Below are 14761 nucleotides of genomic sequence, written 5' to 3' on the forward strand. Positions count from 1 at the left end.
TAAATGGACACGTGTCTATTTTAATTAGTAGTATAACAATTTCGACTTAATTGCTTTTAGCCATTAAACATACTTAGGATAATATATATTTAATTTTTATGTTCCACACGATATATTTAATAAATTATTAAAGAACATTTGATATATTATTGATGTCTTTAAATTTAGGATCAAAGAATTTAAAAATTCTTAAATTATTTTTTTAATTAAATTAAGACGAACAAATTAAAATCTATATATGCTTTACAATATTTATAACTCTATTTTTAATGAAATCACATGCACTTTCGTGGACTACAAGTTTACAATAACATATATGCATGGAGAATTCAACTTTATTCCCCTGGAAACAAAAAGAAATCGTTCTAAAAATTAAGCCGTGAAAATCTACCGCCAATTAATTGACAGAGATAGTACTATAAATTAACACGTCTATTTCACGAGAGTCCATCAGGAGAGTCCTTACTTCGTTTTTAGGAACTGAGCGTGGAATATAGTATACCGTAAAAGCCAGTTGCATGTATATTTGTGATAGGCGGCGGATTCAAAATTTCCATTATAAGAATTTGAAAAAAAAAATATATATAGTGATTGAGATCTGAGCTAATTGGAATTTTAACGTGAAATTTGAACTCCTAAATAATCGAAACAATCTATATTTCTATATTTAGGGGTTCAAGATCACTACTACAAAAACAATTTTAGTAACAATAAATATACACATCAATATAAATAGTGATAAAACTTTTACCGGCATTGTTGATTGACATTGGATTTAATGTCGCTATAAGCTTTAGGGACTTTTATAAAGAGTGTTAATCACCACTAAAAATATATATTTAGCGGCAATTAAACTATATTATTGTTAATTAATTGTCGCTAAAGATTAATTTTGATCTATATATATACATAAGTTTATTTTTTTTTAAAAAATACTTATATATATATTGTAAAATAAATTTAGATCTTGTGAACTCCCCAATTCATGATAATGACTTATAAACCATTATCTTCTCATACAATATTGAAAACATCTACTTATTAAATTTATGTTGCCCTCGTCGAAACCCATGTCTCCGTTTTGTGATTGAAACATGGAAGGTTGCTAACTCTCCACACACTCTTTCTAAATTCTCATAGAAATTTGGCATATTTGCATGCATGACTCCGACGTCCCTCCTATTTACACCACATAAGTCTCTATCCTAATTAACTAATAGTACCCTAGGAAAAAACAATATTTGTATGTTTCCCCAATAATTCTTCTCTCCAAATACAAATCAAAATAGAAAAATATTTACCAGAAAAAATCTTTTAAACATATATGGAACATTTAATGCAATAAATTACAACCGCTAATTCTTTCGAACAAAATTACCTCCATGTTGGCCACTCTCTCTTCACTCGTTCACTTTATAAATTCTCACTTAGCTCCCACACAAGTATAACCTTAAAACTTTCAAAAGCAAAATTAAGACACAACAAAATCAAACACAAATCATGGATGTTTGGTCTTGGATATGTGAACTTCTTGACTCAGAAAAATGGAGTATCGAGAATGATGATTCCTTTCTCATTTATAATCTTGCTACTTCCATAACCAATTCCAGTCAGTCAATTCAATTCAAAGCTGAGAAAAAACTTGACCCTAATAACACAGAGACAAATTCTTCATTGGTTTTCTCTATATGTTTGTTGGGGTTTCATGACACCTCTCAAGAAGAGGTGACCATCTGGGTTTCTGACACGTGTCCTCTTTCATCGGACAAGCCATTCTTGCCACTTGTTTTACAACTTCTTCAAGAAATCATTTCACGTTCACCCACGGCGCATGATAGCGTATGCCCACGTTCCCACGTCCAGAAGCTCCAACCCGACCCGGTTTCATGGATCCTCGATTCCCACTCACCGGAATCATTCTCAAGCTTCTTCAATCTCATCTTCCTCACGCGACTTTTCTGGATGTTTGCATTCGACGCACCGGCGGCGGTGGGGTCTCTTTATTTCCACTCGCTGCTAGCTCCGAACCTTGAAGCCTTCTCGTGCAAGCACGCGCCTGTCCTGCGAACCTTCTTTATAACAGTAGGGACTGACGTGGAACTTTGTTTCATGCGCACGTTTGGGTACATGTTAGCAAAATGGTTGATTTTAAGAGAAGTTGGCGGCGTAGGATTAAAGTCGTTAACGCCGTTAGCATCTCATTACTTAGGATTTTCATACGCCACGGAGGCTCACGGGTTATGGATGTTAAAAGGATACGCGCCTGTAAAGGCAATGAAACCCACGCGCATGAATTTTGACAAATTTCAATTTCCTGTTATTGAATCGAAAGAAATTGCACTAAAATATACACTGGCCCATCAACAGCTTGAGGCTGTGATACAGTTTGAGTATACAGTTGGATTCTATGATGGGTTTATCCAAGTTAGAGCCCGTTTGGATAACATACGTCTTGGTGTGGCAAGATTGGGCTTTAACAAAAATGATGATGAAGAAGATTCTTATTTGCAAGAGAAGCATTTTCCATCTAGGATTCGAGTTTGGGTTGGGCCAGAAATTGGTGCTAATTATGTTGGCGGGTTAAGTTTGGGCCGGTCCACTAACAACGTCGAACGGGAATTTGAAATGCAAAGGGTCTTAAAGGGCAATTTCGGAAACTCAAAACAACCAGAAGTGAAGACAAGGGCAAAGATGGCAACAAAATCAAAGATGAAAAATTGGAGGTGGGACCAAGAAGCGGAAGGGAATGCAGCTGTATACGAAGCGATATTATATGACCACGTGTCAGGGTGTGAAATCGCCACGTGGAAGCCGGATAACGGGGATGATAAGAATAATCAACTTATGAACAATTTTAGAGGAAGATATTTTGGAGGGAATAGGGCATTTAGTAAGAAGGGTGGTTTGGTATTTGCTGGGGAGGAATGTGGTGAAGAAGTAGGATGGAGATTGAGCAAAGAAATGGAAGGAAGTGTGTTGAAATGGAGAGTAGGGGGTCAAGTATGGTTAAGTTATTGGCCAAATAATGTAAAAAGTTCATATTACGAGACTAGGCTTGTGGAATGGTGTGATGAGGTAGATTTGCCTTTGATTCCTGGGAAAATATTTTAGGAATTAGTAGTAATATATAAGTGACTTATAAGTACCTACTTCATGTAATACTAATAAATTGTGTAAGCTTGTGTATATTATGTATATTTATGGGAATAGTAATATATATAAGTGACTTATAACTACCTATTTCATGTAATACTAATATGTTGTGTAAGCTTGTGTATATTATGTATGTTTATGGGAAATAAAGCTATCATATTTTGATGAAGTGTGTGCAAAACTTCTATTTTTATTTTTGGATATATGTTTATGGAAAATAACGCTTGTCGAATTAATAGTCACATTATGAACGTCAATTCAACCAAAATATGTCCACAAAAATTCAATTTTATTATAAAGCTTATTTTGGGTGGACAACTTAAGGCCGGGACAAAGAATATAGATCGAGAAGATCAATTCGATAAGAATTGTTAATCTAACCGTAATAATTTGGACAAGTTACATATTTGACAGGTCAATCAAAAATAATTACAATCGTTAGTTAAATATATATAAAAAAATATATCATTTTGTAATATATATAAATCTATATTTACTGATTATTATTTTTATGGATGACTATTGCCTATTTATTTTAATTTTTAAGAAAATTCCTAAATTCTCTTCTTAAAAAATTGCTATAAAATAAGGTAGAAGTTACATTTTTCTTGCTTATGGCTATACAATGTTCTCCTTTTCTTTTATAGGTGTTATCAGTTATGTTTACAGCTTCAAATATTTTTCCTTAAATACCTGAACTAAAGCTTGAGCCAAAGCTGATTGGTTTTGGTCATTAGAGTGTGACATTTGTACATTTTGTGATTTTGCCTAAAGCTTCAGCTAGAGTTGGTTGATTTTGATTATTAGAGCATGATATTGGTACATTTTCGATCTCTAATAGAATAAAATTTTGAATTTTTATAGCATTATTGCATCGTTTTCAAAGGTGGGTTCGAGACGAGTTTCGAAGTGGGACGTTAGGCGTACCAAAAATACTCCAAAGACAAAAATTAAAAATGTAGATTTAAAATCCAAACGTAGAAACATACCAAACGAGACTTTAGTTTGGAAAACAAATATTCACCATATGGGGGACTAGTTATGTAATTAATCGTACTCCCTGGTTTCATTTGGGCGAGTACACGTTCATTTTCCTGGTCAAGCGCAGCACCATAGCATAACCCTAAACCCTAATCTAAACCCACAAAGACCAATTTGCTGTGTTTGGAAGAAATCCACAGAATTCAGCAGCTATGGCTTGGCGTGGTTCCGTCACCAGATCACTCACTTCCGTCGCTAGAGCTTCCACTTCCCGTTCATCTCCGACTGTTAACCGCGTTCGCACTCCTCCGATCTCCGCCCCTCGTTCCAACACGCGCCGCTTCTCATTTACCAGTCCCAGGTCTTCTATTTAACTTTTTTCAAACTTATTGCGTATTGGAACGGAATGTATATCAATAGAGAGGACTAAATGTATAAAATTTAACTAGCGGACTCCAACTAGTTTGGGATTGAGGCGTATTGATTGTTGTTATTGAATGGTGAGATAAAACTAAAATTAGATGGGAGAATTATAGTAGAATGAACGTGGAAGATTTGTACTGATCCACTACAGCTAGTTTGTGATTGAGGCATATCAATTATTGTTATTAAATGTGAAGTTAAACTAGAATTAGATAGGGTGAAATATAGCAGAATGGATGTGGGAGATTCACACTGACCACTGCAGCTAGTTTGTGATTGACGTGTTTTTTTTTTGTTAAGAATCCCATCAATATGAGTATTACTTTTCCTAATCAAAAAAAGAATTTCCATCAATATTGTATTTCACATTTGTGTCCTCACAAGTTATTATTATTATTATATCTGATTAGGACATTGGGAGCTTTGGGGTGTACTCAGTCATTTTTGCCGCTGCATAATGTGGTGGCTGGAACTCGATTGACTTCTCACTTGACAGTTAACGTGCGGGCTTGCTGCGAGCTGTATCATGGTACCTTCCAACGTTCTTGTCAGGATCGCTAGTAGTTTCTTTGTGAGTCTTGTTCCGTTTTAGGATAGAAGAATAAGATGATTTTGTTTGGAAAGAAGTTTTAGACTTTGTTTACATGATTGTGTCTTCTGCATCTGGAATTGCTCTTTTCAGCATGCTCTTTGTGCATAGTGAGAATGCTGTTTGCTTTTTCATTGGTGAACTTGAGGGGTGTTCTAGTTAAATATTGCTTTTGTTTGTTGATATTGGTTGATAAAAAGGACTTGGGGATTTATAGGGAGGAATGGAAAAGATGGGTGATGTCAGCAGCACTTCCAAACCTCCAGTGGGACATTTTGCAGCATTGTAGGTTTCTTATATTCCACCTTCTTTTTTTATGGTATTTGATTGATAATATAATACATCTTAAGTTAGCAATTCTGCATTGTTGATGAAAATAAATATGCATCAAGTGGGAGAAATCATAGGTCTTCAGAGTTTGAGAGGCGTTATATGAAATAGATAGTCATTTGATCCGTGGGAGCTATTCATATGTCCATTCGCCTTGCAGTTTTCTTTGTTTTACTCTTCTTTCTTATGCTAAACCTTCTCATACCTGTTTTCTGCATAGTAAAATTTGATCTGTATGATCAAAACTGTTTCGTCAATTTAAGCGTAGCATAATCATTGGTGTTTAAGGAACTAATAGGCTCGAGCCAATTTTTGTCTTTCTGCTCTTTTCTAGTTTTACTACACCGGCGTAAATTGAAAGTTATTTCCCAAATATTCCTATTCATTTTGTAGTATTGGAATAACAAAAATTACCTCATAGTTTAAGACAGTTTCTTCTTATTGGTGTAAATTGAAAGTTATTTCCCAAATATTCCTATTCATTTTGTAGTATGGAATAACAAAAATTACCTCATAGTTTAAGACAGTTTCTTCTTATTACAAACTGTAGATCTGTAAGTAGTTCAGTCAAAGTGTATGATGCTGTAGTATTGTTCAAGAGGTGATCTGTGAATGGGAGACTTCAGTTCAAATGTTTTCCATGGACCAGTGACATAGCATAGTGGAGTTATCAAGAGTTAACCTAATTGGCAATAAATTGGCATAGCAATCAGAGAGACATTACGGAAGTTATCTAAAGGGAATTAAGATTCAAAACAACACTCAAATATGTTGGGAGGGACAGGAATTCACTGCTGGGGGTGACTACTCTCTTATGACAAGTTGGAAGATGATCTTTATCACGTAATGGATTTCCTATCTTTGAGAAGTTCCTTTAGTGCCCACTCGCGGATGGTTGGATTCAAATTCAATCAGATACGATGCAACATAGGAGGATTGGATGCAACTATATGGTCTAGCCATTTATTTGTTACTGACAAGCAAGTAAAATAAGCCATATGTTAAGCCAATAAAATGTAACTAAAACATTTAGGTGAGGGAGATGCCCCCGGGTGTGGGATGGCAGGTTGTGAGATGGTTCACAATAGGCAGTGGTGGTTTGAAAAAAAGCAGATGGTCAAGACTGTTGTATTTTACTAGCAATCTCTAATAGAGACCTTGTAAGAGTTTTACAGCACCAAATAGTAAGATTTGGAAATTCAAGATGTTTCTTGCTTATTGCTATCAAGCACCTCTATACAACAGGAGGCACCAATGTACAAAAAATGGTGAAAAGCCCCTCATTCCCAGTTGATCCTGTTGTGGTGAAAAGTGTGTACATAGAGGTGAAGATGAAGCTTTGTTGGCCTACCTAATCCCATCCTGTGGAATTATCTTAGTTGGGTTCAAGAGGGATTGTAAGGTCAGACAAAACATATTTAATCAGTCAGCATCCTAGTTCTCTTCTTGAAATTAAGTGTGCAGACTAGGGATGCCCCTAAAACTTGTAACTTGGAATTGGAGGTTGTTGCCCTTAATACAAAGACACACTTACATTACTTCAATGAACCTGAATAGAACAAGTTATAATTTAGAAGCAAAAACCAAAGAACACAGGAGTTCATTAGACTTTATAATATTTATAGAAATAACAACTCGATGAGAGAAAAACAGAAATAACAAAACACTAGTTGGGGGAAACTGGAGAAGGAAAGAATTAGGACCTAAGAAAGTCTCTTCGTTCTTTTGTTTTTAGATAGGTGGAAAGTCTATATTGTACAAAACCTAAACTAGCAGACCTCCATGTAATTCTGAACATCATCATCTATTGAGCCTGCAGTCCACATTTTCCCATCATTTGTGGACTGCAGACCAAAATCAATCATCTTTTCTCTTATTAGCTTTCTCCTTCAGGTCATTTGCCTGGTAGAAATTTAGTTTAAATTAGTGCTAGAATCAGTCAAATCCACTCAGAGTGCTGTAATATAATGTACTACTTCTGATCCAGATGCATAGTTACCTCACTTTATAGGTTTGAGTGCTATGTGGTGTGCTTCCTTCAACAAGATTTCTTTGTCAAAGAGTACCAGCACGTTTCCATGTGTTTTTGATGGTGGACCTAAATTGCATGAGTTGCCTTTGAAACCTGGCAGTCTGGCACTACTAAAATTGCTTTAATAGTTCTATAACTTGCATTGACTAACACAGATACCACATGATTTGTATCTAACAGGTACTTGAACACAATTAATGGAGCAGCACAAAGTTGCTTGAGGTTTATGGTAGTGTTGGCAGGTTGATGCATCTCTGACAATCTGTTTTGGATGCAGAAAATAATAACTGTTAATCTTTGTTTTTTTCACATTCTAAAGATAAACTAGAAAATCTGTTTCCGACAGTATCATAGAGATTAAATTTATTTCAGTTAAGTGTTCATTTATGCTTGGCCTGTCTTATGTATGCCATTTAAGATGCTTCTTAAACTTACTTTCTTTCGCAATCTAGTATGATGTTAGAATGGAATTTTACCAGTATGGTTGATAAAATTGAACCGGGGTTATGCTGTATATTGTGAACATACTTGAGGAGCAATCGTGCCTGACTGTGGCCATTTTTAATTGTCAGTGTAACGATACACTACAGTTTTGCCAAATGAAGGCGTCTAATTTTGCCAAAATGTTCTGAGCTGTAAGTAGTATTAACTAGTATGTGTAAAAAGTGGTAACCTGTAAAATGAAAGCGATAGCCTGTAATTCTGGATACTTTATTATGATTAATTATGGACTGTTTTTAGCTTGGTGAAAGTTATTAACTGAACAATGTTGGTAGTACTCTATCTTACTAGTTTAATCCCAACATTCCTATTCCTGAAACTACTTAAAGTACGTAAAACTTAATAAAGAACAAATACCAATAAAAATGTGGTAGGATGATTGGAATCCCTCCCTCCCCATCTTTAATCAAAGGTATTAAGTTCTTATTGTGGAGCGAAAAAAATGTGCGTCTTACCCATCTGCCTATTTTGAAAGGATTTAGATACGATCAAATTGAAAAAATATAATACATCAATTATTATATCTTTATAAATAAATATTTCTTTTGTTCATTTTAACTTATCCACAATGGATTTTGCACTTCTGTTATAATGAAGTGTATACTTGATCATATCACTCATATTAATTGAGCTATAATTTTATGTCTTAAAACATAATTTAAAGAACGAGTAAATTAACATTAAAAATAAAACATGAAAAAATATACTGTGTTTTTTGCTAAGGCGAACAAATAAAAAAGAAAAAATATGTTTGCTATATTGAACAAGTAAAAGTGGATAACACATAAATATTTGCAAGTTGCACCATAAATAAACCAAACAAAGGACGGCAAATCTTTCAGTTTTTTTTTCTTTTTTCCCAAAAGACGGAATAAAAGGCTTTCCGACATTTTCAAACTCCTCTTGATCTTTTATTCAGGGAATCTGATGTGACCGCTAGAATTCAGCCAAAGGCATAATTCCCATAAATTACAAAATTTTGGATTAAAATTAATGTAATGAATTATCAATCTATCCCATATTAATTGATCATCTTATTAAAAATATTTATTTCATATTAGTTGTCCACCTTACTAAATCAAGAAAACATTAATCAATTTTTTCCTATATTACCCCTATAATTAATTTTTTTTGAAAGTGTTCACATTTATTTGTAAAATCACAAGAAATCTTTTATGAGGTGAATTATTAATATTTTCTTTTTATATATGATTTTTAATATGGATATAAAAGGAAAAATAATCAATTAATATATTCAAAGACACTTGACTTAACTCTTTTTTTTAATTATTATTTAAATCAAACAAAAAATGTTAGTCGCAAATACTAAATTCCAGCATATAGAAATAATTACCCATATTTGCAAATACTTAAATATAATTTGTGCCCAACGAGCTAATTATTACTTGCGCTCATGGAAAAACTATTTTCCTCAGATCTATTTAGTGTTTTTGTAACCCCTCATGACAAAGAATGGTCGAAAAAGATACGTCCTTCCTAAAAGAAGAATTTGAGTGAACAAAAAAGTATTTTGGCATTTTCCCTAAAGGTGGTCCTCATGATGCCCCTATGAGCTTACCCATGATATGATACCCTCTTTCTCTAAAGTATGCTAGCTAGTCTCATGCAAGTCATTAAGTACTTTATTGATCTTTACCATAGTTGACTTTGCACTTGCTCAACTTTAACGAATAATAAAAAATCTCACCAATATGGATTGTGGTGGAATGATTTAACTCCCTCCATCGTTACAAAGCCCTCATATTCGAGCCTTGAATACGGAAAAAACCTTATTGGGAGCCGTTGCCCCCAGAAATGGATCTTGTAATGCATGAATCTGATTAATCGGGGTCCAATCCGGAAAAATCAAAATAAAAGATCTCCAAGTTACATAAGTACATTCAACCAATCAAGACGAACATCTATCGTTTTCATTATCTCATTCTCTCCGTCCGTCCAATAATCAACAACACCGCCTACATCCTTTTGCCACTTAAAAAGGCACCATTTTGGCTCCTAATTGGCCAAGCTCCAATACTAAAAATTCTCCTCATTTTAAATAGGCCCTCCACTAGAAAGAAGTGTCTTAATCCAAGAATATTTTTTTTAGTTGGAGGGTTCTTCTATCTCTTTTTGAGAAACCATAGTTCAGAGAAAAGGTTCTTTGAGATATAGGAAAGGACATATAGATTGACTAGTCTCATCATCATCGTTATCCTCTTCAATATGCCTTATCTCATTGCTTCTTCAAATTAGGTCAGCAGACCTATTGCTTTCTTTTGTACCTAAATCAAGGAATAAACCTAACTGGTACTTTGGACCACATGTAAGCTTGTAAAGTTGGAATGCACCAGTTTGGTGTACATGTAACAGATTACAATAGGTCAAATAAGTTTTTTCACAGTACTAGGTCTAAGGACCACTTAGTTACCAATGGCCTACCTTTTTTGCTAATGATAGAAGCCCTGATCCAGAGAAAGAAAGGTCAAAGTACCAACATCCAATAGTGTGACCTAGCGATCAACATAATTAGTAAAAAAAAATATGGACTACCAAGGTTCAACAATAAACGCTAAGTGATCTATTCTCATTTGTGTATGTCTTGGTGGACAAAATTATCTGGTATATGATGCACGACTCGGACGCCATCATTATTTTAAAAATAAAAAAAAAGGTTGACAAACCCCAAACATAACATATCTATAAAGAAAGAGGGATATGTAACAAGTGTAATAGTGCAACCCACTATACTTCATGGGGCATTTGTGATGTAAAAGTAGTATTTCATTTTCTGGAAGTGAACTAATGACGGAACAAAGACTAATCAGCAGGAAAATCCAAAACACTTGTTAAAAATGTCTAGAAACGGACAGTAATGTATGTTGACCGATTATTGCCTTCAACATATGTGACAGTATAACACTTCATTACATTGAACCTAACCAATTTTTTTTTTTGATGACAAGGAAAACCCGCAGCCGCTACCTTTGGGATGCGCGTAACCCGCACTAGGCAAGCCTGGTGCGACAAGCTCGACCCAGAAGGCAAACCCCTTGCTTTTGCTGGCAAGGGGTTTTAAACTTGAGACCTCCAACATGAAAGTCCCAAGCCCAAACCACTGGGCCACCCCGAATGGTAACCTCAACCAAATATTCGGTGCTCCATAAAAGAAAATTCATCAATTGACAGTAACCAAATGATCGTTCTAGCTTCAGCTGCAGTAACTTCTTTTTCAGATAACAGTAGTAGCCAGGTCAACTTGTTTTAACGTCGACCATTCCACTGCATACTTATTACCTCCCAACAAATTCAGTTGCAGAGGATTTTTGTTTCTCAACAGAACAAATATTTTTTACTCAATTATTTTTTCTAATTATTGAGAGAAATAGAGGGTGGGGGGGGGGGGGGGGGNGGTTATCTATATCTCATGGTGAACTGGACTTTTCTGCTGTTCATATACAATGCCCACTATCTGTCAGAAAAGAAACCCCAACATGAAGACACCCACATAGATCCTCATGTTTAGAAGAAAATACTAAACAAAGTTGGAAAAGATGCTATCTCATCCCTTTCCTATTTTAATCACTATTATTGACAAATCTTTGGACCCTACCACTCCATCAGACATTGAAACAAGGCACACTCAATTTAGTATGACACTACCACCACTCACTCCAACATCTACATTCTGCTTCCTAAAGCTTCTCATTCACTCATTCTTTCACAAAGGAAACAAATCACTGCTGGTGGGTTCCATCTTTACAATACTTCCACACCTACTTAATATGAGAAGTTTTCGCAAGCTACAAAATTTTTTTACCCATCACTAGTAATAACAACAGGAACAATGACAGAGACAATCAGAGCAGGAGATTGATTCTTGGAGCTATCGAACAAATATCCAGCTCTAAAAAATAATGAATTCTTTGAAGTGGGACAAGCTTCAATAATAAGCTGCCAGATGCAAAATCTATGCCTTTTAAACTAATCTCAAACCCATGAATTTCAGTCATGTGATCTATAAATTCTTATCATACTGAATACAAGCATAATCTAATACATTCTATATGACAAATTCTACATTGAAGGCAGCTGCACCGCAGGCAAAAGAAACTGTAGGATTATGATTAGACTATAAATTGAATCACAGTGATTCTCAACCTCAATTAACTCCAACAAGAAATTGTTAAAGGCAGAATTATTTGATTAGATAAAAGAGAAAACAAAGAAGAAGTGGGGGAATCGCGGGCTTGACAGGGACGGCAGTGAAACATGACGTAAGCATTGTCCCCTGGAACACCAAGCCTCACTAGGTGGGGACAGTGAAAAGAGATATGATAAATTTCAATACCTAATCTCACCTTCACCTCCTGCATGATCTCAATTTTATTCCTTGCATCTCTGATCTCTAGCCCTTTAAGAGTCCATTTGGTCAGTATCTTCATAAAGCCCGTCTCTTCAGCAAAATTGTGGGGGAGGGAAGAAAAAAAGACTTCTGCATACTTTCAACAGCCAGCAGAATGAGAAATGCTGAGGATGGCAGCCGCGGAACTTCAATATTTGATCAAGGTGAGTGGTTGAGTTTGAGCTTAGGAAGAAACTCACCTTCAACATTTAAAGAATCTGAGTCACAGACAAGACCTACTCCTGGCAAGGTTTTTTCATGTAACTTCTGCATGAGGAAGTTCTACAGTTCACAGGCTCTGGGAGGCCACCAGAATGCTCACAAGAGAGAAAGAGGGGCAGTGAGACAGTATCAGTCTCAGAGGATGATGACAATGATGGCTTTGCCTATCAACAATCCCATGTTCAGATCTCTTGGCATGGTTCCTCACTCACTTGTGCATAGAACAGGTAGAGATGTAAGTTCAACTGTGGCAAGGTTCAGCGAGGCTAGTACAGGCTTTCAAATGACATCTCATCCCAATCCGGTAGACGAAGGATTTGAATTGAAATGGCCAGGAAGTTTTCGACTAAATCCACAACAATCAGAAGACCAGGCTTCAAATACAAATAAGATTGATCTGAATCTCAAGCTGTAATTATTCTACTCATCTATTGCAAATGAAACTATTTTCTATCCTCTCATGTAACAGCTTCAGCTTGGTTCATCATCAGTACATGAACTGACTGTATGATCTGCGAGACCTGTTTAGAGTAAAAGATCCTAGAGAAGTAGTGCTCCTAAATGTCAAGATTTCCAGCTTTATCAGATGAATGATACCTAAGATGTAATATGTACTTTTCAGTTTCTTTTTTTTCCTACTGCACTAAGAACAACTATTTAACGTCTTACTCTCTCCCAAATAGTGGCAGAAGGTTATTGAATATGCATTTATAACTTTTTGGTATTAAGCTCGGGCAATCCAGAGCAGTATGTTTAAGATCAAGAAATTAGACAAATTCCGATTAGAATTTTAGGGGAAACATCAATTTTCTATCTTGGTTTATTGATGAATTTAAAGGAATTCACTTGCAAAACAAAGAGAGAGAGGAGGGAGCGAGTGCGTGGAACGAAGTACTGGGGTAATAGTGCAGATAGAAGCTATGGAAGTCCTCATACTGAGTAAAAAATTTGATCAGATGTAATTCCGTTTCCTGGTTAGCAACATCTAAGAGATGGAAATGGATATCTAGTCTCTCCCCTTTCCTTCTCTGCTTTCTTGTTATTTTAGATGGTGGTGGATAGTGTTCAGGACAAAGTTGTCGCACAGTACATTGGAAAAAGAAATTAATGGGCCTTCACCTCTATTGCTTGCAACATGTCAAATGTAAGTTAGACCTCTTTCCACTATCACATGCCAAATGAACAGAACTCAAAACTCCTTATGGTCAGCAATAAACACTTAAGTGCTACACGAAACAGCAAAACAGAAACCCACCAATAGCACCACTCTAGAATTTTGTTGAACTTCTGCCGCACACACATGAAACACAAGTCTAAATAACATTTTATACTTCCCTTTCCAAAATCATTAAGTCTAGGCCTACTTTATTCAGCACCAAAGTCAGCAAGCCATTCTCTACAAAGTGCCTCATAAGGTTGGTGTGAAAGTGTGTCGGTAATCAGTCTAACTGTTCAGAGCTGTACCGTACTTCCATCAGATTCTACAGGAATAGCTGACCTACAAGTCGTCAACTCTCAACTTTCAGATTGTCTAATGCATAAGAGATAACATAAGATAATATCTCATTGTAAGACCAAATGTTCAATCCATTGTAACTTCACTTACATACTTAGGAATCCACATGACCAGTTGAAGTTATAATATTTCAGTCAGTGGCAAAGAGAACTTGACTTCTCAATTTGGCAATTTTAAAGTTTTCAGCTTCTCAAAAACTTTGAGGAAGAAGTGGTGCTCTTCTACATGACATGAGGCAGGTAAAAAGGAGGGCTAGCACAGGCCACAACGCCTCCCCTCCCACCCCCACCTTGAGATTTTGATGTTGCTACTGATCGCTATGAAGCTTTTATCTTTCATATTGATTTGACAAAATCCACACGGCACCACTTAATCACCAGTTTAGATATTAGAAGCAACAGTTACCTATACTAGGGAATACAAATTATTGTCCATTATTAAATTTTTTTTTTAACAATGGTGCAAATTCTACAGAGATTACATTCCTTTCACATTTTACAAAATTACCACTCACCACTTCTGAGTACTTCATTTATTTGTACATGCTGCATATATGCTTGAATGCACTTCATTAACCTTTTTGATCTGCCCTCCACTATCTAAAATATA

The 14761-nt window shown here is 35.5% G+C and overlaps 2 protein-coding genes and 1 pseudogene across 5 annotated transcripts; all 3 read left to right on the top strand.

Moving 5' to 3' along the window:
- Positions 1-1450: 1450 nt before the first annotated feature.
- LOC125861396 (uncharacterized) lies at positions 1451-3264 on the top strand. The gene is made up of 2 exons (XM_049541308.1): positions 1451-3117; positions 3211-3264. Exon 1 carries the CDS (start codon positions 1501-1503, stop codon positions 3109-3111), a length of 1611 nt encoding a protein of 536 aa, XP_049397265.1. The 5' UTR covers positions 1451-1500; the 3' UTR covers positions 3112-3117; positions 3211-3264.
- Positions 3265-4218: 954 nt separating this feature from the next.
- LOC125853281 (uncharacterized) lies at positions 4219-7895 on the top strand. Of its 4 annotated transcripts, none has more exons than XR_007445152.1 (4): positions 4219-4495; positions 4968-5128; positions 5364-5431; positions 7689-7895. XR_007445152.1 is itself a non-coding variant. In XM_049532947.1 (4 exons), exons 1-3 carry the CDS (start codon positions 4347-4349, stop codon positions 5384-5386), a joined length of 291 nt encoding a protein of 96 aa, XP_049388904.1. In that variant the 5' UTR covers positions 4219-4346; the 3' UTR covers positions 5387-5431; positions 7689-7895. The 4 variants fall into 4 exon arrangements, 3 of the variants coding, with proteins under 3 accessions (XP_049388904.1, XP_049388903.1, XP_049388905.1); XM_049532947.1 differs by having other exon boundaries at positions 4968-5086; XM_049532946.1 differs by lacking the exon at positions 5364-5431.
- Positions 7896-12124: 4229 nt separating this feature from the next.
- LOC125849789 (zinc finger protein 4-like) lies at positions 12125-13297 on the top strand (annotated as a pseudogene).
- The last annotated feature ends 1464 nt before the right edge of the window (positions 13298-14761 follow it).

Source organism: Solanum stenotomum, chromosome 1 (assembly GCF_019186545.1).
Source record: "Solanum stenotomum isolate F172 chromosome 1, ASM1918654v1, whole genome shotgun sequence".
NCBI classification, from domain to species: domain Eukaryota; kingdom Viridiplantae; phylum Streptophyta; class Magnoliopsida; order Solanales; family Solanaceae; genus Solanum; species Solanum stenotomum.